We start from the raw sequence: 26,255 nt of genomic DNA, 5'->3' as shown, positions 1-26,255 counted from the left end.
CCAGGATGTCTGGCTCTAGGTGAGTGTGAGCGATCACACCATCATGATTATCTGAGTCGTGAAGATCTTTTTTGTACAGTTCTTCTGTGTATTCTTGCCACCTCTTCTTAATATCTTCTGCTTCTGTTAGGTCCATACCATTTCTGTCCTTTATCGAGCCCATCTTTACAGGAAATGTTCCCTTGGTATCTCTAATTTTCTTGAAGAGATCGCTAGTCTTTCCCATTCTATTGTTTTCCTGGATTTCTTTGCATTGATTGCTGAGGAAGGGTTTCTTATCTCTCCTTGATATTCTTTGGAACTCTGCATTCAGATGGTTATATCTTTCCTTTTCTCCTTTGCTTTTCGCTTCTCTTCTTTTCACAGCTGTTTGTAAGGCCTCCCCAGACAGCCATTTTGCTTTTTTGCATTTCTTTTCCATGGGGATGGTCTTGATCCCTGTCTCTTGTACAATATCACAAACCTCCGTCCATAGTTCATCAGGCATTCTGTCTATCAGATCTAGTCCCTTAAATCTATTTCTCACTTCCACTGTATAATCATAAGGGATTTGATTTAGGTCATACCTGAATGGTCTAGTGGTTTACACTACTTTCTTCAATTTAAGTCCGAATTTGGCAATAAGGAGTTCACGATCTGAGCCACAGTCAGCTCCTGGTCTTGTTTTTGCTGACTGTATAGAGCTTCTCCATCTTTGGCTGCAAAGAATATAATCAATCTGATTTCAGTGTTGACCATCTGGTGATGTCCATGTGTACAGTCTTCTCTTGTGTTGTTGGAAGAGGGTGTTTGCTATGACCAGTGCATTTTCTTGGCAAAACTCTATTAGCCTTTGCCCTGCTTCATTCTGTATTCCAAGGCCAAATTTGCCGGTTACCCCAGGTGTTTCTTGACTTCCTACTTTTGCATTCCAGTCCCCTGTAATGAAAAGGACATCTTTTCTCGGTATTAGTTCTAAAGGGTCTTGTAGGTCTTTATAGAACCATTCAACTTCAGCTTCTTCAGCATTACTGTTTAGGGCATAGACTTGGATTACTGTGATATTGAATGGTTTGCCTTGGAAACGAACAGAGATCATTCTGTCGTTTTTGAGATTGCATCCAAGTACTGCATTTCGGACTCTTTTGTTGACCATGATGGCTACTCCATTTCTTCTGAGGGATTCCTGTGCACAGTAGTAGATATAATGGTCATCTGAGTTAAATTCACCCATTCCAGTCCATTTTAGTTCGCTGATTCCTACTTGTCCATACCTCTCCTAAAACAGACATCCAAGTAATCTTGATTTTTGATACCCCTGATACTTAAAAATAAAAGAGGAATCATTTGGTCTGTGACAACCTAGAGGGGTGGGATTGGAAGGAGATGGGAGGGGGGTTCCACAGGGCAGGGACACATGTATATCTAATTTCTATTCATGCTGATGTAAGGCAAAAACCATCACAATATTGTAAAGTAATTATCCTCTAATTTAAAAAATGTTTTTGTTTTTTTTTAAAGAGGACTCATTAAGCAGACCAATTCATGACCAATGACTTGAGGCAGAAGGACAGCCCTCCTCTTCAGTTTAGGGATGTCCTAGATCTCAGGTGCCCCTCTCATTCCTAGTTTCAAGCATCTGTGAAGCAATTTCCCCAGGAGCAGAAAGCAGCCTTTCAATGGAAGGAGCAGCTGGTGGGACATAATGCTATCTAGCTTCCTGGCACCATCCCCAGAGTGAAATTTCAAATCACTGGGCCTGTTTCTTTTTCCATTCCATGTCCTCCCCCAAAGGTACCTCCAACAAAAGCAAATTGCTCTAACATAGGCAAGGTCTTTTCCCATTGTTAACAAAACTCACTGATAGGCTCACTAGTTCTTTCTGGCTGCCAACACAAAAACCTCAAGGCTGTAATTATATTTGGAGGAAGTTCAGCACGTCCCTGCATCCATGATTTCCTAGGTCATCCTATCAGAAAGGACATCCAGTGGCCACATGACACAGAATGCCCTAAAACAAAGGTACTTGCAGAGACTGCCCCAGAGGTGTGATTTTACAAAGTAAATTTGCTGTCCTTGGGTATGTTTCAGAATATCCCTTAAGTTAGAAAAGTCAATGGCACTCATGTAAGTGGGTTAAACAGATGCTTAGAGAGAGGGAAGTTAAAAATCAAAAGCATTGGGTTCAGTCTCCCTGAAGTCTATAAACCAACTACCTACATCAAAGTCCTGGTATAATTCCTCCTCTGGCTGGCTAGGGCTGGGGCATGTCCTTAGCTCTAAAGCAGTGGGGGTGACTTCCCTAGCTGGGTTTGGGGAAAGGGGAAGTGTGGAAGAATAAGCAGGAAAATCCAGAGGATGAACATAACAAATCAAAGCCACAGAACTAGAAATATGAAACCCAACTAATTATTTCAAAACTTCTTTCCAAAGAGAAGTTACCTCAGCACCTGAGCAGAAGTAGTAGAAAGATTGCATTTAAGAAAAAAATACTTGGATAAGCCAAATAAGATCTTTTTCTTCTGGAATTATTTCTCCCAAGACTTCCACACTTGTAGCCTCAGCTTTCTCTTTCAGTAAATGAGGAGACTACTACTCACTTTCTTCCTAGTCTTAGGCAACTAAGATTATATGAGTTCTTTAGAAGATAAATTCGGTGGGCATTAGAGAGGATTTTATTGGCCAGTATTCAGTTTGTCCCTTCTTACATCAATATTTTAAAATAATGGAAATTCTGGGCCTTTGCTATTAAATAGTAAAGGTAGTCATCACTTACTGATTCAGTCCTCACCACTCTCACAGCATATGGGACACAAGACATCTTGTCACACATATGGTATTCCAAGTGTAATAGCGCTAAATATTTAATATTCCACAATAGTGTACTGTAAATCAAATTGTGAAGAGCTGTAGGCAAACCACCAACTCCCACAACAGAATAAGTTCCACATCAGCCTTTCTAACTAACTTGATTTTTTCTTGATTAGCTTTCTATCTAAATAATTCAATATTTTCCATGGAGAAAAAGCACACGAGCTGGTTAAAAACAAACAAACAAAAACCAAACTAACATTTGTCAACTAATCTCTGCTTAAGACTCTCATATCAGCATATTGCTGTGTCTTTGAGCCCTTTTTCTAATTATCCAAGGTTCTCTTCCTCCCTCTTCTCTCCCGAAAGATCATAATAATGGCCATCCTGCCTTTGAAAGAAGTTATCGTTAACATTTCTAGGTTTAAACTTGCCAATCATGGCTGTATTTCCTCATGTAATTGCCTCACCTAGACCTAGCTAATGCATGTGTACAAGGATGCTAAGTCGCTTCAGTCATGTCTGACTCTCTGTGACCCTATGGACTGTAGCCTGCCAGGATCCTCTGTCCATAGGATTCTCCAGGCAAGAATACTGGAGTGGGTTGCCATGCCATCCTCCAAGGGATCTTCCCGACCGAGGGCTTGAACCCATGTCTCTTATGTCTCCTGCATTGGTAGGTGATTTCTTTAACACTAGCTCCATCTGGGAAGCCCAGCTAATGCATAGTAATAGTAATAATATCAATAATAAAAATAACACATGCTATGTACTCCATATATATCATTTATTAAGCATTTACATATCTAATTCCGATATCAATTTCATATGTAGGTGTTGTTATCTATATTAATAATCAGGACAAAGACTCAGAGAAGCTCATAACTTGGTTAAGATCACACTTATTAACCAACAGAGATGGGATTTAATTTGCATCCATGTGATTACAAAGTCCAAGCATCTTTCTAAGTAAAAAGTCCAAGCCTCTTTCTGAGTACAAATTTCATACAATTTTGTATAGTAACTACTCTGCAATCCATGTGGAAGTTACACTCACATTGCATCCTCAAAAATCAAAAGGCAATAACAGCTAAATTACAGGAAAAACAGAACTATTCAGGCAACCCTCTAAGCAGTTTAGTGAATACATCAGAGAAGATGGTTTTGTTTTGGAGTGGCCCTTATTTTTTCCACTAATCTATTACCTGAATCTGAACATTAAAAATTAAGCTAAGTCACATCAAAATATAAAGAACAGTAAACACATAACCCAGAAACTTCAAGTTAAAAGAATAATTTTAGACATACAGAAAAGGTGCCTCATCTTTCCGTAGTGTTAGCATCTTATACAGCCATAGAGCAATTGCCAAAATTAGGAAACTAATATTAACCCAATACTATTAACTAAGCTACAGACTTAACCTGGAGTTCACCAGTTTTCCCACTCCTACACTTTTCTCTGTTCCAGTATCCAGTCCAGGATTCCACGTTGTCTTAGTTGATGTAGCTCTCTAATCTGTGAGAGTTTCCCAATCTCTCCTTGTCCTTCATGACCTGAACATTCTTGAAGGGTGTGGGTGAATTGTTTTGGAGAAAGTCTCTTCCTTTAGTTTGTCTGATGTTCCCTCAAGATTCGAATGAAATCATGCATTATTGCAAAGAATACCACAGAGAGACAGTGCCCTTCTCCGTGCTTGGTATCTGGGAGTCCATGATGTTGGTAAGGGTTTTTATTGCTGATGTTAATCCTGATTGCTTGGTTAAAGTGATGTCTGCCAAGTTTCTCCACTATAAGGCTTTTCTTTTTCCTCTTGTAATTAAAAAATACCAGGATGACAGTGGGTTGGGGGAGAGGATACCTTGAGACTGCACAAATATCTTGATTCTCCTCAAACTTTTGTCCACTAATTTTAGCATTCGTCAATGGATCTTGCCCACAGCAATTATTATTTTGGCACTCTAATAATGGCTTTTTATTTCTCTCATTCTCTCTATATTTATTAACTGGAACTGCTCTGTAAGGAAAAGCTACCACTTCTCCTCCTCTTATTTATCTATTCAGTTGTTTATCAGTATGAACTCATGAATATTTATTTTATTCTATGGATTATAATTCAGTACTATTACTGTTTTGGTCACTTCCGTTGTTTCAGTTCCGGTCATTGGCAGTTCTTTCATGTTGGCTCAGTGCCTTTCCTAGTGCTCTACATTTTGGTTCTTTGAGTATTTTTTTTTTCAAATTTCCTGGTGCCACATGATGCTCCAGGCTCACCTTGTTATTTCCCTATGCTGGCTCTAGAATCAGCCATTTCTGCAAGAAGCTCTTCTTCCTTTTATTAACATGGTATTTGAAACCAAGATCTGAGAGCTAGGTGTGCTCATTACTACTGTGGTATCATTGCCTCTAAGCCAGCTCCGTGGATGGAACTTGGAAATATATGTATGCATACTAGCTATCCACCTTAATACACATACTTATTTATTTCTGTATTTATCTTTGTATATTTAATAACATTAATTCATATTTATATCTGAGTCCAATTTGAAAGATTTTACTTATTAATGTTTTATCCAGAATCTCCCCAGTGACAGGGTTAAGAGGGACAAAAAAGGCTTATGCATTTAAGTGATATCCAGTTATTGTCTAGGCCAAGGGTCAGCAAACTATGGCCAACTGTCTTTTTTGTGAAATACTTTCATTGGAGAAAAAGTTCTACTGGAACACACACACATCCACTAATTTAGGTACTGTCTATGGCCATTTGCCATTAGAATTTAATTACTAAGAACTGCAACAGAAGTTTTATCAGTCACAAAGCTGGAAATACTTTCTGTATAGCCCTTTACAAAAAGGATTCACAGGTTCCTAATCTAGGCTGTGTTTCAAATTTTCACTTGAGAGATAAAATGGAAATAGTGTGGTTTTAAATACCATTCTTCCTTCCACAATTACTAGCCATAACTGTATCTCTGGGCCTCAGTTTCCCCCTTCTGGGGGGAAGACTAAAGACCATATGAGTAAAATTCCTCACATATGATAAATGCTCAACTAATGGTAGCTAGAATTACTTCTGCAGGTAGGCTGTTAATTTTGTATAAAAATCATTTTCAGCAGTGGTTAGATGACTGATGTTGTTCATAGTGTCTGTGTGGCCAGGGGAACTCTGAACCATAATTCTAAATTCAAGTACTTACTTCATCACTCGTTACCCATAGGGTCTTGGGCAAGTAACAATGTTTTTGAGCCAGTTTCTCTCTCCATGGGGCTTCCCAGGTGGCGCTAGTGGTAAAGAATCCACCTGCCAATGCAGGAGTTGCAAGAGACATAGGTTCGAACTCTCCCCATACAAGAGTAATATCTTCACAGGCCATAAGAAATTATGTCTATGAATATCTTTATGCCATAGTCTCCAACAGAAGTCAAAGCTAGGATGGCTGCATCAAAATTAGAATCAAGATGAATTAAAATACCTATTCCTGGCCCTGGCCCCGGCCCCAGGAATTCTGATTCAGGAGGTCTAGAATAAGGTCCATACTAATCGATTTTAGCAAACACCTAAACTGATTTAGTTGCAGGGCTAGTCTGGGAGTCACTGGTACTCAACAGTAAACACCATACAATCCCCTCCGTGATCTCAGCGGTCCCACATCCTCACAGTGTCCTGCCACCTTCCTCTTACTCAGGTAAATACTTGGTTCATTCAAGGGTTCCTGCAAGTGCTACAGGAAACCAAAACCTCCTTCTTCTGAGCCACTGCCTTATATTCCTTTATAGAAGGTTAGGTTCTACTGAAATGCAAATAAGATTCTCCATGTTTCAGAAAACTAATCTATCCCTTCAATATCCTCCTCCTTTACAAAAATACACTCTGTGAGCCTCTCCCTCACTGTATAAGGTCAGTAAACACAAAACCAAGAAGCAGGAGGGGAAAAAGAAATAGGAAAATGACCAGGGCCACCGGTAAGGAGGAGAGCAAATTAAAAAGGGTAGTCACCCCCAGCTGATCCCTTCACACACTGCCATGCTTATCAATAGAGCAGGGTAAGAACAGAGACTGGAGCAGATACAGGGCCTTTTTATGCATAGCTGGGACCCATGCAGGAATGAGAAGCTCTAGGTGGTAGGAGCTGGGATGGAGATTCCTGGGGTCTTTTCAATGTGAGGGACACATATCACTGTGAGTTTGGCAGATGTCATATCTGAACACTCTTAGACTGGTACTCCCGCTCAAAAAGCAAGACTACTCATGCACCAACAGAGGCCAGGAAGGATACATGTGTCTAGGAATAGGAATACAATATACTCAGTCACTCAGTAGTGTCCGACTCTTTGTGACCCCATGGACTGTAGCCTGACAGGCTCCTCTGTCCATGGGATTCTCCAGGCAAGAATACTGGAGTGGGTTGCCATTTCCTACTCCAAGAAATACAGTGGGGGCTGTCAAATTTGGTGGTTCCTAAGGAGAAAGCTTCAAAATAACTTTTGGGCTTCTCTGGTGGCTCAGATGGTAAAGAATCTGCTTGCAATGAAGGAGACCCAAGTTCGATCCCTGTCTCAGGAAGATCCCCTGAAGGAGGAAGTGGCAGCCCACTCCAGTATTCCTGCCTGGAGAATCCCATGCACAGAGGAGCCTGGTAGGCTACAGTCCATGGGGTCACAAAGAGTCAGACACAACTGAACAACTAACACTTTTCAAAGCAACTTTACCCATTATCTGCCAAAGTTTTTTTTTTTTTTTAATTGAGGCAATAGTCACTAACATAACATTTTAAAGTATACATTTTAGGTGGTATTTAAAACACTCAAAATGGTGTATATCTATCACTTCTATCAAGTGTCAAACATTTTCATCACCCTAAAAGAAAACCTCATGCCCATCAGGCAATCACCTCCTTGTTCCCTGCTCTAACAATGGCTTTTTATAGTGAAAGGTGGCTTTTTCTCTATAATGAGATTTTTATGTAATGACTGTCTGAGAAGCTTCGGCAAACTCTAGGTTCAAAGGGCACAAGAACATTCTCTCTTCAGTCAGGTGGGAGCAGCTTTCTGGAAAGGCTTACGGTTAAATTTCCGTTCCCCCTGCCTCAATAAGCCCAGTGAGAACAGTGCCAAACTCTTATATACTCTTATACACACAGAGACATATATACACATGCCCCGGGCTGGTCAATAACCATGTGATCAATAATTATGAGATCAAATGTATCACAATTGCTCTAAGAAGAACCTATTCAGCACCCTCAAAGGCTGAATGCCTCCCCAAGATGGATCTAGATGGTGGTCAACTCTTACCCGCTGCTTCTCTGGGTCCACATAACGAATACCAAAGTAGTCCTTCTCCAGCAAACTGTAGTAGTTGCAGATGTGGTCAATAAGAAACTGCCCTTTGGTCTCCCTCTGCAAAAGAAGCACGTTTATGTTTCAGTCAGAGCTTGCCTTGTACACTCATGTCTAACATGTGCCTCATTCACTCCGATAGGGCTGCAGGTACAGAAATCAATTCACTCATTCCAATCTCTGGAGCCGGGCTTCCGAACTCTTGAGTGCAATCCACAGTGAGAAATTCATTTTCACACGGTGAGCCATTTTACACACACACACATACACACACACGAAACCAAAGGGACACCAAAAAAGGAACCAAAAGAACACCAAACAATGCCCTGCATAGATGCAGCACACTTGACTATTTAATTCTAGTATTGCCATTTACTTTCTAGAATGCTTTTAATGATTTAGAACACTGATTTTACAGCTCAGTGTCTAGTAGAGACCCATAGTTTGCAAAACCACACACAATTCCACATACTACACATCTGGCTGCTTGCTCCAGCTGCTCTGTAGTATTCATTCATTCACTCTTCACAATAGCCTTACAAGGAAGGTCCCCATTTTAAATCTAAAGAGAGGTTAAGTGACTTGCCCAAAGTCACAAAATATGTACGGAGCAAAGCAGGATTTGACCTAGACCACCAGGCTGCAGAATCTGGGCTCTGTGTCATTTTGCCTCTCTAGAGCACTGGTGAACCTACTGGGACTCTGCTAGAACACAAGGTCTAGATGGGAAGGAAATGCAATGAATTTATCAGTGGAACCACCCCAATTCCCATCAGGGAAGGTGGAAAACCTGCTGCCTCAGGCCTCACAGACACATCACATCCATAAATCAACATATAAAAGCGTGTGGTAGACCAGGGTTTGGGGGGAAGACCAGGACTGGGATTCAGAGACAGGTCTGGGTGACCTTGAGCAAACTTCCCAGCTGTCTCCACATCAGTAAAATGAGTTGGTTGGACTAGATTCTAAATTGGCTAGATGATTTTTCCCTCTAAAGTTCTATGAGTAAGAGACGTATCCGCCAAATCTGATTAAGATAAATACCATTACAACAAAACTCCTTAATAGCAAGGACTCTTCCAAGCCCTCATCAGGATATTTGATAACTTTCTGCTTCAATCAAAGTCGCTGACAGACCCATGGAGTGTTGTGGGGATGGAATGTGACCTACAAAAATTAATGAAGAAATCAGAGACCTTAAGTGAGCCACTCTTCCAATCCACTTTAAAACAATTTCGGAAGATTGGTTTGGTCTATGCTACATGATTACTTTTTCATTAGAAACCACTACCACCAGATGAAGAAGTCATTCATTGGCCTGGGATGCAGTGCACTGAACAAAGGATTAGTGCTTATAAGCACATACTGTGATGTGAAGCCTCAATTTTCCTGAAATCACTTTTGAGTATAAATTTGGATGAGCTTTTAACCTTTTCTTTCTTTCTAACAGAACCCATTTGATGTAGCTCAAAAGGGACAAAACATCAAAATGGATAGATTTCTGTAATAGTTTTTAAATCAGGAGGCTCAAATCACAAGCTATATCTGATGACAGCTACATTTGATGTCCAGAATATAATCAATGGATATAGTACCTTTCAAAGATTTATTCTGCAACCTGTCCATCTTAGATGCAGCTGCAGGATCAAGTCACTGAACATAACACAAGTTCATCATTCTATGATTAGATTGCCAAGCTCTCCGCAGCAGAATTTACTATGGTGGACTACCCCCAACATATGCGAGACACACAAGACCTGTGGGTTAAGGCAATGCCTTGTAATGATGGGCGATTGAACAGGCCTTGATTGTGCAAGACAGCTACTGTGGCCTGAAGAAGTAGTACTCCAAAGCACAACAAAGATTTTTTTTAATGATTAAGCACAGCAACCAATATATACTCTAAAGCAATATCTCTGACTACTTAAGAACCTTGAGAGAAGGAAACACCACTGCAGACAATGTAGTGACTGGATAATACAACTCCATCAGAAACAGGGATCAATGCCTCCCACCAAAGCAGATGAGGCCAGTTCCCATGGGTCTAGGCTTCCACGTGGATTCCAGGTCTGTGCTCCTCAGAGCACCACTCTCAGTCCAGCAATATTATAGCAAACTCAGCATGACTTAGGAGGGAGCTTGTTAGAAACACAGGATTCCAGGCACTGTCCTAGACCAAGTGAACCTAACCTACACTTCAGCAAGATCTCTCAGTTATTCATACGCTCATTCAAGTTTGAGGAGCACTGGTCTAGAGAACTTTTCCCAATATGCTGCTGCTCCTGCTGCTAAGTCGCATCAGTCGTGTCCGATTCTGTGCGACCCCATATATGGCAGCCCACCAGGCTCCCCCATCCCTGGGAAGAGTGCAAAAATTGTATCTGTATCCAGAAGGTACATTTTTTTCTCAAGAAAAAAATGCCAATTTTTCCCTGTGAATTGTCTATTCCTAAGTCAGAAAGATCAAAGATTTTTCCAGCCTAGAGAACAGAAACTCCCCAGAATCTGAAACAGAAACAGAATCTGCAGGCTGTCCGCCAATCTCATCATCTCTAGATGCTCTGTGTTGCTTCCTCGTGCCAAGGAAGCCAGTTTACATCTTCATGTTCTGCTCTGTTCCACTCCTCCGTGGAAAGCATGACAATGCTTTTAAGTCACGGAAATTCCTATCAGTCTCATTTTTGTGCATGAAGCCCAGTACGTGCCTAAACAAAAAGACCACCTGGGCCCAGTGTCAAGAGTTGGAAAAGTTTGTTCGGGGATCAGTAATGCAAGAGTGTAGAAGTCCAGCGGCCAGTCCCACATACCTCACTTCAGTGAATGAGCTTAGGGGTGATCTCTGGTTCTACCCCACACCTCTAGCCCCTAGAACTCTGGTGAATGACTCAGACCTTCCATTGGTTTCCTCCTGAGGTTTCTGATAGTAGAGGCCATTATTCACACTCTTAGTGTCTACCTAAGCCGGTGTCTAGCACACTGTTACTGAATCAAAAAACGAGGCACTGCTTTCTCTCATGGAAAACCTAGGTTCTAGAAACTAACAGTGAGTCTCGGGCAAGACACCTCGTTCTATTTTTAGAGATTCTTCAAACATAGTAGAATTAGTTGACTTTCACCCTAATCCTTCAAGGTCTACACAGAGAAGTGGTTACCAAGGATTTCAAGTATTAATATAAAGACTTCTTTTTAATGTCAAAATTTCATTGATTCTCCCACAAGATAGCAGTTATATTTTTAGTACCAACTGAAGAGTAAAGAAAAATCAACTAGCTTCCTTAGAGCTGTTACACAAGTTGTGATTTATTAATCACAACAACTTTCACACATGTGGAGAACAATAGGGCACAAATGTGTGAGCAGGGCCTTCTACAAAGGTCAGTAGGATGTTATGGTCCACACCTCAAGAAAGCACTTGAAATACAGACTTTTGATGCCATCTCGAAATGAAGTTATATAGTCTCAGGGTTGAAAGAATAATCTGTTTACCATACACAAACTCGCATCCCAAAACTGGTCCACACTGTGAATTGACACTTACAAAGACTATCCTAAAATATTGTAAATACTGTTGTTTAACATTTTTGTGTGTGCTATGCTCAGTTGCTCAGTCATGTCTGACTCTTTGTGACCTCATGGACTGTAGCCCGCCAGGCTTCTCTGTCCATGGGATTCTCCAGGCAAGAATGCTGGAGTGGGTTGCCATGCTCTCCTCCAGGAGATCTTCCCAACCCAGGGATTGCAAGCACATCTCTTGCGTCTCCTGCATTGGCAAGTGGATTTTTTACCACATTTTTAATGTGTTAAAAATCTAAACAAATCCAGTCAAGGTGTGGTCTATGGACTTGCTAGAATGTAAAATCTTTGTTACTGGGCCATCATAAGTGCAGAAATTACATTAATTTATTGTATTGTGTTTTCTACAAGTATTGGTCAAAATCAGATTGGGGGAACAAGATCCAGTACTAGTTTCTCACCAGAGTTTAACACACTGACCTAAACCAGGCTGTCATGTTTGAGGGTTTGGTGTGGAGTCTCTTTATACCAGGAGCCTCAAACAGTGAAGGGGGCTGGGCCCTCTCTCCACCTCCTCTGTCCATTTTTTTTGACAATCCTTATTTTGCATGTGATCCCTGAACATCTTCCAGTAATCCCACATTATCTCAGGGTTCTCTTTCACAGATTAGAAAAGAACCTAATTTTCACAGTCAAAAACTAGACTATTTTTCAGAAAATCCCTCTCTCCTCCTCACCCCAAAGTTTGTACTAGAAAGCCTTAAGTCATGAAATCTCTGAGACTTAGTTTCTTCTTGCATGAAAGGGGAATAACAATGATAAATCCCAAATCTACCCCACTGGGGTTAATTTGAGGCTCATTCACGTATTTGTTAAACATCTGTCATACAACAGGCATTGGGATAGGAATTAGAGAAAAATAATGAGCAAAACACAATCTATAATCTCACAGACCTTAAAAATCGGTGGCTTGTAAAACATGAAAGCATTTTTGCAAACTGTAAAGCACTATACCAATGTAAGATATCATTACTACTGATAATTAGAATTATCATAATCTTAAATCTTTGTCTCCAGTTTCATAGCCAAGATACAAGAAAGTTAAGAAAAACAGTATTCACTTCTGAGAATTGGCCTCTATGTGAGAAAAAGTGAACAAAGAGACAAAGAACTTTTTTTTTTTTTTAGCTTAACTCCTTGTCATCAGTTGCTGATGTGCGTTTACTTCAACTCCCTGGTTCAATGACAAGGTTAAAACAACAATATATTTGTGCTTAAAGAAAAAGAACATGAAAAATCCACTGACTAAATCAGCCATGGCTTGTCTTCAGTGAAAAAGTATGGCACGTTTCAATTCCTAAAACTTCAGGTCAAGATTTTTGTTTTGCTGAAGAATTCCTTTTTATATAAATTTTAAAAATGTTATTGAAATATAGTTGATTTACAATGTTATGTTAGTTTCACATGTAAATCAAAGTGATTCAGTTATACATACATATCTTCAAGACATTTTGCTACCTTTTAAATATTGGTTAAATGAGGAAAAGAGTACCAACCCCCAAAATACTTAGTGTTTTGTTTTAGCAACACAAAATACTTATGTGTTGCTATAAACCAATATTTAGGGTTGAATAGGTAACTTCAGGAATGAAGGTATGAACATAATAATAATAATTACTATATACTGAACACTTACTGTACCCCAAGAATTGTGTTACACACATTTAATCTCCTAATAGCAGGTAGATTATCAGGTAACTCATGTTCTCCCCATGTCACAGATTTTTTAAATGGACTCAGAAAAGTTAAGTTTGTCATGTTATAGATTTTTTAAATGGACTCATAAAGGTTAAGTTTGTGTGTCAAACCCAGGTCCAATATGCCTAAGCAGTTGTAGGAACCCAATTTGCAATATTCCCCCTTTTCTCTATGTAGAGACAGGAGAAAACAATGGTATGAGGATTAGGGAACAGTATCAAGCGCCCCAGTTACTAGAATTTGGACCCTGGCAGGAAGACTCACTGGTTATCGACCATTATACCAGATCTAAAGAGAGGCAGTTTCATAAAATACAAACCATATTAGCATAGACGTCAACAGGTTAATTGCCCAGCATTCATACACCCCTTTGTCTTTCCTAAAAGAACCCAGATTTCGTTCAGTTCAGGCATACACATACATGTGTATAAACATTATGTGCAAACACAGGTGGACACAAACAGCATGAGCCTCAGGAAACGATAGGCCACTACTAACTTCTGGACTCAAGCTGAGTTAGTGAAAGGGTTTTCTCACCTCCCTTATCTGATTGGTTCAGGAAAAGACACATGACCTAGTTTAGGCCAATGAGACCTGAGGAGCAATTGACTGACGTTTCTGAGATGGTTTTCACTTGCTCTTCTGAAAGAGCTTATGGAAGAGACTTTCTGTTCACTCTGGATGTTGTTACATAAAAGCCTGAGGCCTGGAACTGCTGCAGCCATTTTGAAACCAAACTATTTCCAAGGAGAGTGGAGTTTGTGTTTGCAGATCATCAATCAGGAAGCTCACCCTAAGTGTGAACTTCCAAGGATGCCAACAACAGTCCTTGTTGTTTCTGACAGTACAAGTTGATCTTTCTGCTTATCATGCTCAACATGTTGCCTCTGGTGAGAAGGTAAATCAGTGCCTCAAGCCAAGCAGAAGAGCACAAGGAGAATGACAGTGCTGATGTGAAACACAGTCAGAGGTTACTGACTAAAGAACCAGAGAGTTAAGTCCATCTACCAACAGGTTCTATTTGGCCAGCACGGTGTTTTTGTGTCTTTAAACTGGGAGACTGCACATGATACCTGCTGCTGGCTGCTCTTGAAAAGGTAGAGGGTCTGGAAGGTAGACCGTGAAGGTTTGCTCAGCTCAGGATCACTGCCTCTTCTATGGTGGGGGAACCCTGCAATCTACTACATTTCCACGTCTCATCACCCAGTCTTCCACGTGTCTCACTTCTCTAACCCCTAGAGAAATGTGTTTACAACCCTAATCTGAGGCAAACTAGAGGCTTTTGAAAGGGTTCCTTGAAAGAATTTTCCTTTAACTACTCAGAAGCATCCTTATAGCCCAGAAAAGCCCTCAGTGGACACAGCTTTGAGCTGCCCTCTGAAGCTGTCCAGCCACTGAAGTGCTAGCACCTTTGGAGGGAAAAGGGCCCAACACAGGCCAGACTGTAGGAAGGATCACTGAGATGAGGGGAACAGGCAGTGGTCTGAAGAATCGGAAGCACAGACCAGGACGCTGGAAACAGTTCATTTTGGGGCTGGCACCCCAGGAACCCTCTCTGACAAACAGAAGTGGGGCTGCCAGACCTAGTTTTCTAGATATAAAGGTTGTGAGTTTCTTGTTCAAAGGGCCCCTTTGTTTGGAACTCTTCACTTGCAGGAGCTGCTCCTGAGAAGGGGTGGCCCCCGCATCTGCACATATAGGGAAGAGCAGCTTTGTCAGTCTCTGCTGGGTCTTCCCCTGGGAAGGAAGAATCCAATTCCCATGTGGATACCTAGAGACTCCAAATGGGGCTTCTAGACAATGGTGAGGCCCAAAACAGCAACCGTCATACTCAGTTTGCTGCCAGGAGCATGTCTTCTGGGCTTCCAGGTAGGTAAAGAACCTGCCTGTCAATGCAGGGGACTAAGAGACATGGGTTCAATCCCTGGATCAGGAAGATTTCCCTAGAGGAGGGCATGGCAACCCACCCCAGTATTCTTGCCTGGAGAATCCCACAGACAGAGGAGCCTGGTGGGCTACAATCCATGCAGTCGCAAAGAGTCAGACACAACTGAAGCGACTTAGCATGCACGTGTGCGTGTCTTCTAGGAACAGGTGGTTATATTTCTTGCATGAATTAAGAGCCTCAATCCATTCACTTTCATTGGCAGATAAATGAAAGATAGAACTAGAAACTGGCAAACTGAATAGTTCTGCTTCTATTGTGAAGAATAAGCATTTGTTGATTTAAGAAAGTGTGGTTTGACTGAATAACATAAAAAATGCTCTGTTTATATCTATGCTTAAAAAGTTCAACCATATTTGTGTAAATTCATACATTTTGTTTGGGAGACACCACAGCTTTAACCAAAACAGAATATAGTGTTAGAAAGGAATTAGCTTTTATAATTGGAATTTAAATAGCAAGTGATATATCACTTTGTTAATTGTTCCTTCCTATTGCAGCCAGTAACTGGTATTTAATATCTGGCTGTGACATATATTCAGAAAATTGTATCATCCTCAGACAGTGAGGAAAGAAGTAATATTAAGGCTGTTTAAATGAAGAGAAATTTAAAGGAAAACAAGTATAGAGGAATCTCTCATGGTTCAATCTGTGGTTCTTACACAGAAATTAAAAGTTTTTCATTTGTGTTATTCTTTTCAGAAATATAAAAGGTAAAACCAAGGTTTCAAGAAGCTGAAGGCCTAATTCTAAGTATTTATCTCCTTTATAGTAATAATCAGCATATTATGGCTAATTAGGAAAATATAGGCTAGATTGATTAAAGGCATTTTTGTTAAAAATACATATTTATAATGTGGGGGAAGAGAGGGCATAGTTATGACTGTAGCAGTGACATAAAAGTTAGAAAATAACAAAAAAAAATACCAAAGCCAGACAGTTACTGGGGTAAAAAACAACTGCCTGAAAATGAGTATCTGGCTAAAAGTAAAGGTCAGACAAAAGTGGCCACCTAGACCCACCAGGGTCTTTGGCAGAGAGTCAAAACCCACTACCTCAGTTCTGTGGTAGCCTCTACACACTCTGAGGAGACAGAAATATACTGCCATCCTCACAGCTAGAAGCTTACTTGTATCAGGGCTGAGGAAGATAAAGGGGTCCCATGGAAGAAATAAAACAAAACTGCAGCCACAAGAAGATAAAGTAGCCAGGACAGGTTGGCCACTCTCCCCACTGCCCGAGTCCTGAGTGGCGTCTTCTGAAGGGTGACCAAGGTGACTGAGCAGGCAGAGTGGCTTAGTCAGTAATGGCTCCATCTATTCACTTTTCTTCTGAGTGTTTTCCACCTCAGTTATCTCTCCAGTGTTCCACAGCTTCCATCCTAAAGGATGGGCTGTGTGTCTGCACTGAGTCAGAGGGTTGTTTCTCTTCTGACTGGCACACAGATCCATCCCAATGTTTGGGGAATCACATTTGATGTGTCCACTGTATGTTTGGGGAATCATATTTGATGTGTCCACTGTTCTTAGCAATTTCCATCACTGACTTGATGGACACGAGTTTGAGTAAACTCCGGGAGTTGGTGATGGACAGGGAAGCCTGGCGTGCTACAGTCCATGGGGTTGCAAAGAGTTGGACACAACTGAGCCACTGAACTGAACCTCTGAATGATTTTAGAGTTTTCCAATTCTAATTCTTTCCACAATTTCAAAAAGTGTTTTGTTGTGTTTTTGGTTTTTTTAATCTCAAGCTAAGGAATCCAAGGTTCAGAAAGTGTAATTAACTTATTCAGGGTCAACACAGCTAGAAAGTAGCAAAGTCAATATTTAAAACCAAGTCTGGTTGATTTGGTTATTATAGCCAATGATTAAAAATGAAATTATTCTTCACTGTATAAAGAACATCTGCAAAACAGCTAACATCATACTTAGCAGAGAAAAATTAGATGCTTTAAGCCAAAGCTAACATACTTAACTGAGAGAAACTAGATGCTTCCTCACTAAGATCAGATACAGGCAAGGACAGCCTCCTCACTACTTCTAAAACATCATGTTGAAAGTTCTAGTTAATGCAGTAAGAAGGAAATAAAAGACAACTAAAATCCGGTGCAGCCAAATAAATAAATAAAAGAAGTAAATGGAAGGCAGACAGATTGGGAAGGAGGCAATAAAACTGTCTCTATTTGAAGATTACGTGATTGTCTTTGTAGAAAACCCAAAAGAATGGACAAAAGAAAATTTCCTTAAACTAAAAAGTAATTATAGCAAGGTTGCAGGATACAAAGCAAAATATACAAAAGTGAATTGCGGGCTTCCCTGGTGGTCCAGGGGTTAAGAATCCACCTTACAATGCAGGGGACACTGGTTTGATCCCTAGTCTGGGAAGGTCCCACGTGCTGCAGGGCAACTAAGCCTGTGTGTTGCAATTACTGAGCCCACAGGCAGCAACTACTAAAGCCCGCACACTGTAAACCCGTGCTCTACAAGAGAAGCCACAGCCATGAGAAGCTCACACACCACCACTTGAGTAGCTCATGTTCTCCACAACCAGAGACAGCCTGAGTGCAGCAATGAAAACCCAGTGCAGCCCCCCAAAAGTGAACTGCTTTCCTATATATTAGCAAAGAACAACTGTAAGTTGAAATTGAAAACAGCACCATTTACATCACCACCAAAAATATTAAACACACTGGTACAAATGTGTACAAAATCTGTGTGAGGAAAACTACAAAATTCTGATGAAAGAAACAAAAGAATATCTGACTAAATGGAGAGCTATTCCATGTTCATGCAGATAAGACTCTATATTGTCAAGATGTCAGTTCTTCCCAACTTGAGCTACAGATTCAACGCAAGCCCAATTAAAATCTCAGCAGTTCCTTTGTGTATGCCAACAATCTGATTCTAATGTTATTACAGAAAGGGAAAAGATCCAGAATGGCCAATACAATATTGATGAAGAGCAAAGTCAGAGGACTGACACTACTCAACTTCAAGACTTAGTATAAAGTTTCAGTGATCAAGACAGTGTGGTATTGGCAGGGTAATTGACAAATATGGCAGAAACCAGAATAAAGAGCCCAGAACAGCAGAGCCCAGAAATAGACACACACAAATATAGTAAACTAGCCTTTGAAGAGAAGCAATGGCACCCCACTCCAGTACTCTTGCCTGGCAAATCCCATGGATGGAGGAGCCTGGTGGGCTGCAGTCCATGGGGTCGCGAACAGTCGGACACGACTGAGCGACTTCACTTTCACTTTTCACTTTCATGCATTGGAGAAGGAAATGGCAACCCACTCCAGTGTTCTTGCCTGGAGAATCCCAGGGACGGGGGAGCCTGGTGGGCTGCCGTCTCTGGGGTTGCACAGGGTTGGACATGACTGAAGCGACTTAGCAGCAGCAGCAGCCTTTGACAAGGAGCAAAGACAGTTCAACTGAGAAAAAGTCTTTTCAACAAATGGTGCTAGAACAACTAGAAATACACATGCAAAAAAAAAAAAAAAAAAAGGATTTGGATGCAGACCTTACACCTTTAAAAAAATTAACTCAAAATGGATTATAGACCTACACGCAAACCACAAAACTATAAAACCTCCAGAAGGAAATACAGGACAAAATCTAGGTGACCTGGGTTTTCAGTGGCTTTTCATGTACAATCCAAAAAGCATAACTGACGACAGAAAAAAAATTGATAAGTTGGACTTCATTAAAATTTAAAACATTCGTTCTGCAAAAGAAAACTATTCAGAGAATGAAAAAACAAGCCAAGATTTGAAGTGTTTGTGAAACACATATCTGACAAAGGATTTGTATCCAAAAATACACAAAGCACTCATAATTCAACAATAAATTACAAACAATTTTAAAAGTGGGCAAAAGACCTTAGCAGATAATTCATCAAAGAACACATGAAAAGATGCCCCACAATGCATGTCATTAGAGAACTGCAAACCGAAACAACACGAGATGCCACCACATGCCTATTAGATAGCTAAAATCCAAAACATTAACAACACCAAATACCGACAAGGGCGTGGAGCAACAGGAACTCTCACTCACTCCTGACAGAAACATAACACGGTGCAGTCACTTTGAAAGACAGTTTGGCTGTTTCTTATGAAGTCAAATGTAGGCTCAATCCAGTAATTTTACTTCTAGATATTTACCTTGAAGAGTAAAAATCTTATGGCCATATAAAAATGTGAACACAAGTGTTTATAGCAGCATTATTCACAATTTCCCCAAATTGGAAGCAACCAAGATGTCCTTCAAGAGATATATGGATAAAAAAACTGGTACATCTATATAATCGGATAATATTCAGTGGTAAAAAGAAATTTGCTTTTAAGCCCTAACATGAAAGAATAAAGTGAAAGTCACTCAGTCGTGTCCAATTCTTTGTGATACCATGGACTGTAGCCTTCCAGGCTCCTCTCTCCATGGAATTCTCCAGACAAGAATACTAGAGTGAGTTGCCATTTCATTCTCTAGGGGATCTTCCCAACCCAGGGATCAAACGCAGGTCCCCTGCATTGGCAGGAAGATTCTTTACCATCTGAGCCACCGGGGAAAGGAAACTTAAATGCACGTTATTAAGTGAAAGACGCTAGTCTGAAAAGGTTACCTATTATATTGTGTATAAATGACATCCTGGAAAAGGCAAAACTATAGAGACAGTAAAAAGATCAGTGGCTACTGACTGTGTGGATCACAGTAAACTGTGGAAAATTCTGAAAGAGATGGGAATACCAGACCACCTGACCTGCCTCTTGAGAAATCTGTATGCAGGTCAGGAAGCAACAGTTAGAACTGGACATGGAACAACAGACTTGTCCCAAATAGGAAAAGGAGTACGTCAAGGCTGTATATTGTCACCCTACTTATTTAACTTATATGCAGAGTACATCATGAGAAACGCTGGGCTGGAAGAAGCACAAGCTGGAATCAAGATTGCCGGGAGAAATATCAATAACATCAGATATGCAGATGATACCACCCTTATGGCAGAAAGTGAAGAGGAACTAAAGAGCCTCTTGATGAAAGTGAAAGAGGAGAGTGAAAAAGTTGGCTTAAGGCTCAACATTCAGAAAACGAAGATCATGGCATCCAGTCCCATCACTTCATGGGAAATAGATGGGAAAACAGTGGAAACAGTGGCTGACTTTATTTTTGGGGGGGCTCCAAAATCACTGCAGATGGTGACTGCAGCCATGAAATTAAAAGACGCTTACTCCTTGGAAGGAAAGTTATGACCAACCTAGATAGCATATTCAAAAGCAGAGACATTACTTTGTCAACAAAGATCCATCTAGTCAAGGCTATGGTTTTTCCAGTAGTCATGTATGGATGTGAGAGTTGGACTAGAAAGAAAGCTGAGCGCCAAAGAATTGATGCTTTTGACCTGTGGTGTTGGAGAAGACTCTTGAGAGTCCCTTGGACTGCAAGGAGATCCAACCAGTCCATCCTAAAGGACATCAGTCCTGAATGTTTATTGGAAGGACCGATGTTGAAGCTGAAACTCCAATACTCTGGCCACCTGATGCGAAGAGTTGACTCATTGGAAAATACCCTGATGCTGGGAACAATCGAGGGCAGGAGGAGAAGGGGACAACAGAGGATGAGATGGTTGGATAGCATCATTGACTCAATGGACATGGGTTTGGGTAGACTCCGGGAGTTGGTGACGGACAGGGAGGCCTGGTGTGCTGTGGTTCATGGGGTTGCAAAGAGGTGGACACGACTGAAGCGACATAGCAGCAGCAGCAGCAGCAGCAAAGCTACTCTAAAACAGAGTCTATTAACCTAAAAAGAAAGGAAGGGAAAGTGGGGAGAAGGAGAAGGGAGGGGAGGGGGAAACCGGCAGAGCACCTCAGGGGATATGAACATAAAACTTGCAACTCAGGAGACTGACCAAGGAAATAAATTTAACAAAATAATCTTGTAATTATCCAGAATAAAATTAAACATAAAGATCTCTTTTTCATTATTTAAAGTTCCAAAGGGGAAAAGTACTGCTTTAAGTAATCTCCACTCTGGTAGCTGAGACAAGATTTTAAGCAAAGTGCTTTCAAGCTGTCTGCATTAATCAATACTTCCAGAATTTAAGTACATCTTCACTTAATACCTGCTTTTTCCCTTAGTTTAGCCTATGATCTGCAACATTTGTCTCTCTAACAGGTGTTGTGAAATAGACAGGCCAAACCCTCTGGATTTCATGTCGCCCTGAGCCCCAGCATTAGGAGAGCAGACGTGAGCACTACCTCTTCTTCTGAGATTGAAATGGGCAGGAATTTGCTTAGAGACTCTTGAGTGGCTGGCATTGTGGACCACACTATTTCAATTACTTCAACTAGGCATTTAATTTAATCCACATGAGCCCAAGAGCTAGCTGCTTTTCCATTTTTAGGAGGGGAAAATAAAGCTTAGAGTGATTGAGTAACTTGCCCAAAGTCACACAGAAAGCAAATGGCAAAATTCAGGTTTGAACTCCAGCCTGGAGTTAGTCTGGAAAGGAAAGACCAGAATCATTAAAAGGAGCAATGTTGCCTGCTAAGTCGCTTCAGTCACGTCTGACTCTGTGACACTATGGACCATAGCTCTAGGCTCCTCTGTCCATGGGATTCTCCAGGCAAGAATACTGGAGTAGATTGCCATTTCCTCCTCCAGGGGATCTTCCCAACCCAAGGATCAAACCCAAGTCTCTTATGTCTCCTGCACTGGCAGGAGGGTTCTTTTTTTTTTTTTTAATTTTATTTTTTTAAACTTTACATAATTGTATTAGTTTTGCCAAATATCAAAATGAATCTGCCACAGGTATACAAGGAGGGTTCTTACTTTAATTTAAAAGGGGAAGAATTACAGGATGTTAGAGTTGAAAGGTACTGTAGAGAGAATCTGATCCAAACCATTTCAGAAATGGGGAAACTGAGGCTCAGAGAGGTTAAAATGAAATAACTTAGTGTTGGAGCTGAGACTTGAAATCAAGAGCTGGAGCCAAGATATACCAGTCAGGGTAGGCTAGGTTAAGCTGCAGTAACAAAAAATTCCAGGAACTTCCCTGGCAGTCCAGGTTAGGACTCCACACTTCCACTGAAGGGGGTGCAGGTTCAGGCCATGGCTGGGAACAAGAATCCCACATACTACCTACATGGCCAAAAAATACATAAAATAAAAAATCACTTCATTAAAAAAAGTCCAACATGTCATTGAGCTAATATCACAAAGGTTTATTTCTTGCCTACAATATATAGCTGATTCTGATTTGATAGGGGAGGGCTTTTCTCATCATAGCTTAGGGACTCCAAATGATGAATTCTTCTTGGAAGCAGCTTCAACAATAATCACAGCAGTGGGAAGGGAATATGGTGAATCCTATGCCTGCTTTGAAACATGTCACTTCAATGTGGTGTACACACACACACACACACACAGGAATATTACTCGGGCATAAAAAAGAATAAAATAATGCCATCTGAAGCAACATGGATGAACCAAAAGCAAAGCAAGTCAGACAGAGGACAAATATCACTTGATATAACATATGTATCATTTTAAAAAATGATACAAATGAACTTATTTACAAAACAGAAAGAATCACAGAGCTAGAAAACAAATTTATGGTTACAAAAGGGGAAGGGGCATGGAGAGATAAATCAGGAGTTTGGGATTAGGAGATACAAGGTACTACATGTAAAATAGATAAATTCCTACTGTATAGCACAGGGAAGTATATTCAATATCATAAACAATAATGGAAAAGAATTTGAAATATATATATAATTGTTTCATATACATATACATAACTGAATCACTTTGCTGTATACCAGAAACTAACATAGCACTATAAATCAACTCTACTTCAATAAAAAGTATGTCACCTCAGCTCATTAGCTAAAGCAAGTTAAAAATCTTGCCTAACTTTAAGAGAAGTTATTGCTGTTCAGTCACTAAGTTGTGTTCTACTATTTGTGACCCCATGGACTGCAACATGCCAGGCTGGGAAATGAAATTCCATGTGCCCATAAGGATGAGAAATGAAATACTTATGAAGAATCCTAATATTTGTCATACAAGGATTGGTCTGGCAGTTAACTTAATCAGCATAATATGCTAGATTTGCCCTCTGAAAGAGAATTTTTTAAATATTCACCTAGAACTACAGTATTGCCACCCACTTTGCAATCTTCACAAATTTACCTTGGGCATCTCTAACTACTTAAGGAATTCAGTGCCTTTGGAGTCTGAGATCTACCTGGAATCACCAGCTGATCACATTATTTTAACAATTATGTGAGAATATAGGGCTTTAAGAAAAACATGGCAATGGTCAACTAGGAGCTGCCATTCATACACAGGGAGAGCAAAGAGATCATTTTTGTTTATGGAATTCTCAAGGCACCCAGGAGCTTAATAAGGAAGATAGACTTTCTCCTGAAATTGCATACAGATGTCTACACTGAGCTCAATAGTTTTTAAAAAAAAAAAAAAACCATGTAGGTTCATTATGCATAGATCCCCTTCATAGTCCCTCCCGTCTATCTGTCGAGAGCCTTGGGCAGAGGGATCCTCCGGCTTCTGAGACTAATCTGACAAGTCAGATCTTGGTCCATTCAAAGTGATGAGGTAAAGCAGCTGGAACAAGAGTCATTGAATTGTTTATGGAGAAATTCAAAACCACTTACGTGGTTAGTGAGGCTTTGCTCAGCTTAAGGAAAGACTTTCCCCCATCCAGGCAGTTAAAAAAGAAATAAAACTAAACAAGGGCAAAGAGATGAATTTGCAAGCAGATCAATACATGTAGCTCTATTACATCCATGGGAGTCAACATGGCTCGGCCTTACACCCTACCCAAACACATTTAAGTACTGAAGAGAAATTCAATTCTCCAGAATTTGTTTTCAAGTAACATTTAGGAGAATCCAAGGTCTAACCCGCAACACTTCCCAAACCCTCTTTTGCCTCTCCAAATTGTCTTCGCCCTCCAGGTGCTGTGAAAACTCTTACTCCCAAATTCCCGCCCCATTGCTGAACTAAAGGCTTCATGTTTTATATCCCCATCCCCTCTCTCTCCTCTATTAGGATGCCTGTTGGTAGCCTTATTCACAACAAGAAATAATTTTTCCTCCCCAGGAGAATGGAGGAGGGAGAAACTGGGCAGAAGGGCAGCTTGAAAGTTCATGCAGGCTTAGAACTACAGAAGTGAAGAGGCTTTTTTTTCAATTTCTTTTTTTAATTGGAGGATAATTGCTTTACAATGTTGTGTTGGTTTCTCCTATGAACAACCTGAATCAGCTGTAAGTATACGTGTATCCCACCCCTGCCATCCCAGCCCTCTAGGTCATCACAGAGCACCGAGCTGAGCTCCCTGTACTGTACAGCAGCTTCCCACTAGCGATCTGTTTCACACATGCCAGTGCATATATGTCAGTGCCGCTCTCTCAATTTGTCCCTCCCTCTCCTTCCCCGATGATATATCTACAAATCTGTCCTCTGCATCTGAATCTCTATTCCTACCCTGCAAATCAGTACCATTTTTCCTGGATTCCATATATATGATAATGCGTTAATATACAATATGTTTTTTTCTCTTTATGGATTGCTGCTGTTGCTGCTGCTGCTAAGTCGCTTCAGTCGTGTCTGACTCTGTGCGACCCCATAGACGGCAGCCCACCAGGCTCCCCCGTCCCTGGGATTCTCCAGGCAAGAACACTGGAGTGGGTTGCCATTTCCTTCTCCAATATGTGAAAGTGAAGTCGCTCAGTCGTGTCTGACCCTTAGCGACCCCATGGACTGCAGCAGGCTACTTTTGTCCACAGGATTCTCCAGGCAAGAGTACTGGAGTGGGTTGCCATTGTCTTCTCCGATATAACAGCCTCTAGGTTCAACCATCTCACTCTTTAAAGGGCACTCTGCAATGGCGCAGGACACATCACCACCCAGGAAGTATCCTGACAAAGTTGCTAAGACTGGGGATGGAACAGGCTGGGAATGAAAGAGGAGATTCACTGAACTAGTGAATTAGTCCCAAAATATTTCCCACTACACCAGCATAAACATATCTAGGCATGGCTGCCCCACTGGGAATTTAATTCAGTGTGATAAATAATATGACAAAGGTCATAATCACAGTGAGAATTAAAGCTACAAATTACTGCTTGCTAACTATAAACAGGGTCGTGCTAAGAGCTGCAGAGAGATTACGTCATTTGCTCTTTCCAACAACCCTAGCTAGCATCGGCCCTATTTGGGTGGATGACCTTCAAGAAATGTATGATTTCCACCCACTTCCATTCCTAACTCTTCTAAGCTACAATTTTTTCCCTCTCAGACGCTACTCTTTATTCTGGCAAAAGACCAACCCAGCATGGTCCTTAACTTACACTCTGTGAAGTCCTAATGCCTGTGCTTCAATTCTAGAAGATTCTCGCATCACTAGTCAGGCAATTAGCTGGTCTGTAGTCCACATAGCCTCTGAAACTCCTGAAACAACCCTCTGTATGCTGGGGGGAATTCCCAGGCGCACACACACATGCACACACACACAAATGATTTATCACAAATATTTAAAGACTGAAAGATGTGGGCTGGGTTCCCCGACTATCACACTCCCCCTCTCTGCAAGGGATGAATCACAAAAGAGGAACAACATCTTGGTTATATTTACATCTCTTCTGACTACACAGCAACCCAAGCCAAGGTTTTCTTTCCTAATGAAATTTAAAGTATAAAGAATGACTGATGTGAATTTTATTAATAAAGGCCATTATCAACTATTGCAAATCAGTCTTCTTTAACTCTCCTCTGTTTTTTTTTCACTCCTTGCAGCAGTCAGGAGCTTCCTGGAAGAAGGAAAATATAAGATGCAATCTGCCAGCTCCTGATACCAAGGAATTTGGGCCCACTGTTTAGC

The 26,255-nt window shown here is 40.8% G+C and overlaps 1 protein-coding gene across 6 annotated transcripts in view; it reads right to left on the bottom strand.

Moving 5' to 3' along the window:
- Window positions 1–26,255, bottom strand: part of FRMD3 (FERM domain containing 3) — a 341,588-nt gene that overhangs the window by 172,292 nt on the left and 143,041 nt on the right. For all 6 annotated transcript variants that reach the window (XM_070375423.1, XM_070375420.1, XM_005903053.3 and 3 more), the window contains exon 2: window positions 8,084–8,188. Coding sequence is in view for 5 of the 6 variants with exons in the window: in XM_070375420.1 (XP_070231521.1) it covers window positions 8,084–8,188 (105 nt within the window). In the remaining variant the exon portion in view is untranslated. The remainder of the gene's footprint in view (window positions 1–8,083; window positions 8,189–26,255) is intronic.

This window comes from Bos mutus, chromosome 8 (assembly GCF_027580195.1).
Source record: "Bos mutus isolate GX-2022 chromosome 8, NWIPB_WYAK_1.1, whole genome shotgun sequence".
Lineage (NCBI taxonomy): Eukaryota > Metazoa > Chordata > Mammalia > Artiodactyla > Bovidae > Bos > Bos mutus.
Note: the sequence above shows the minus strand (reverse complement) of the source record. Positions and strands in the feature narration are given on the sequence as shown.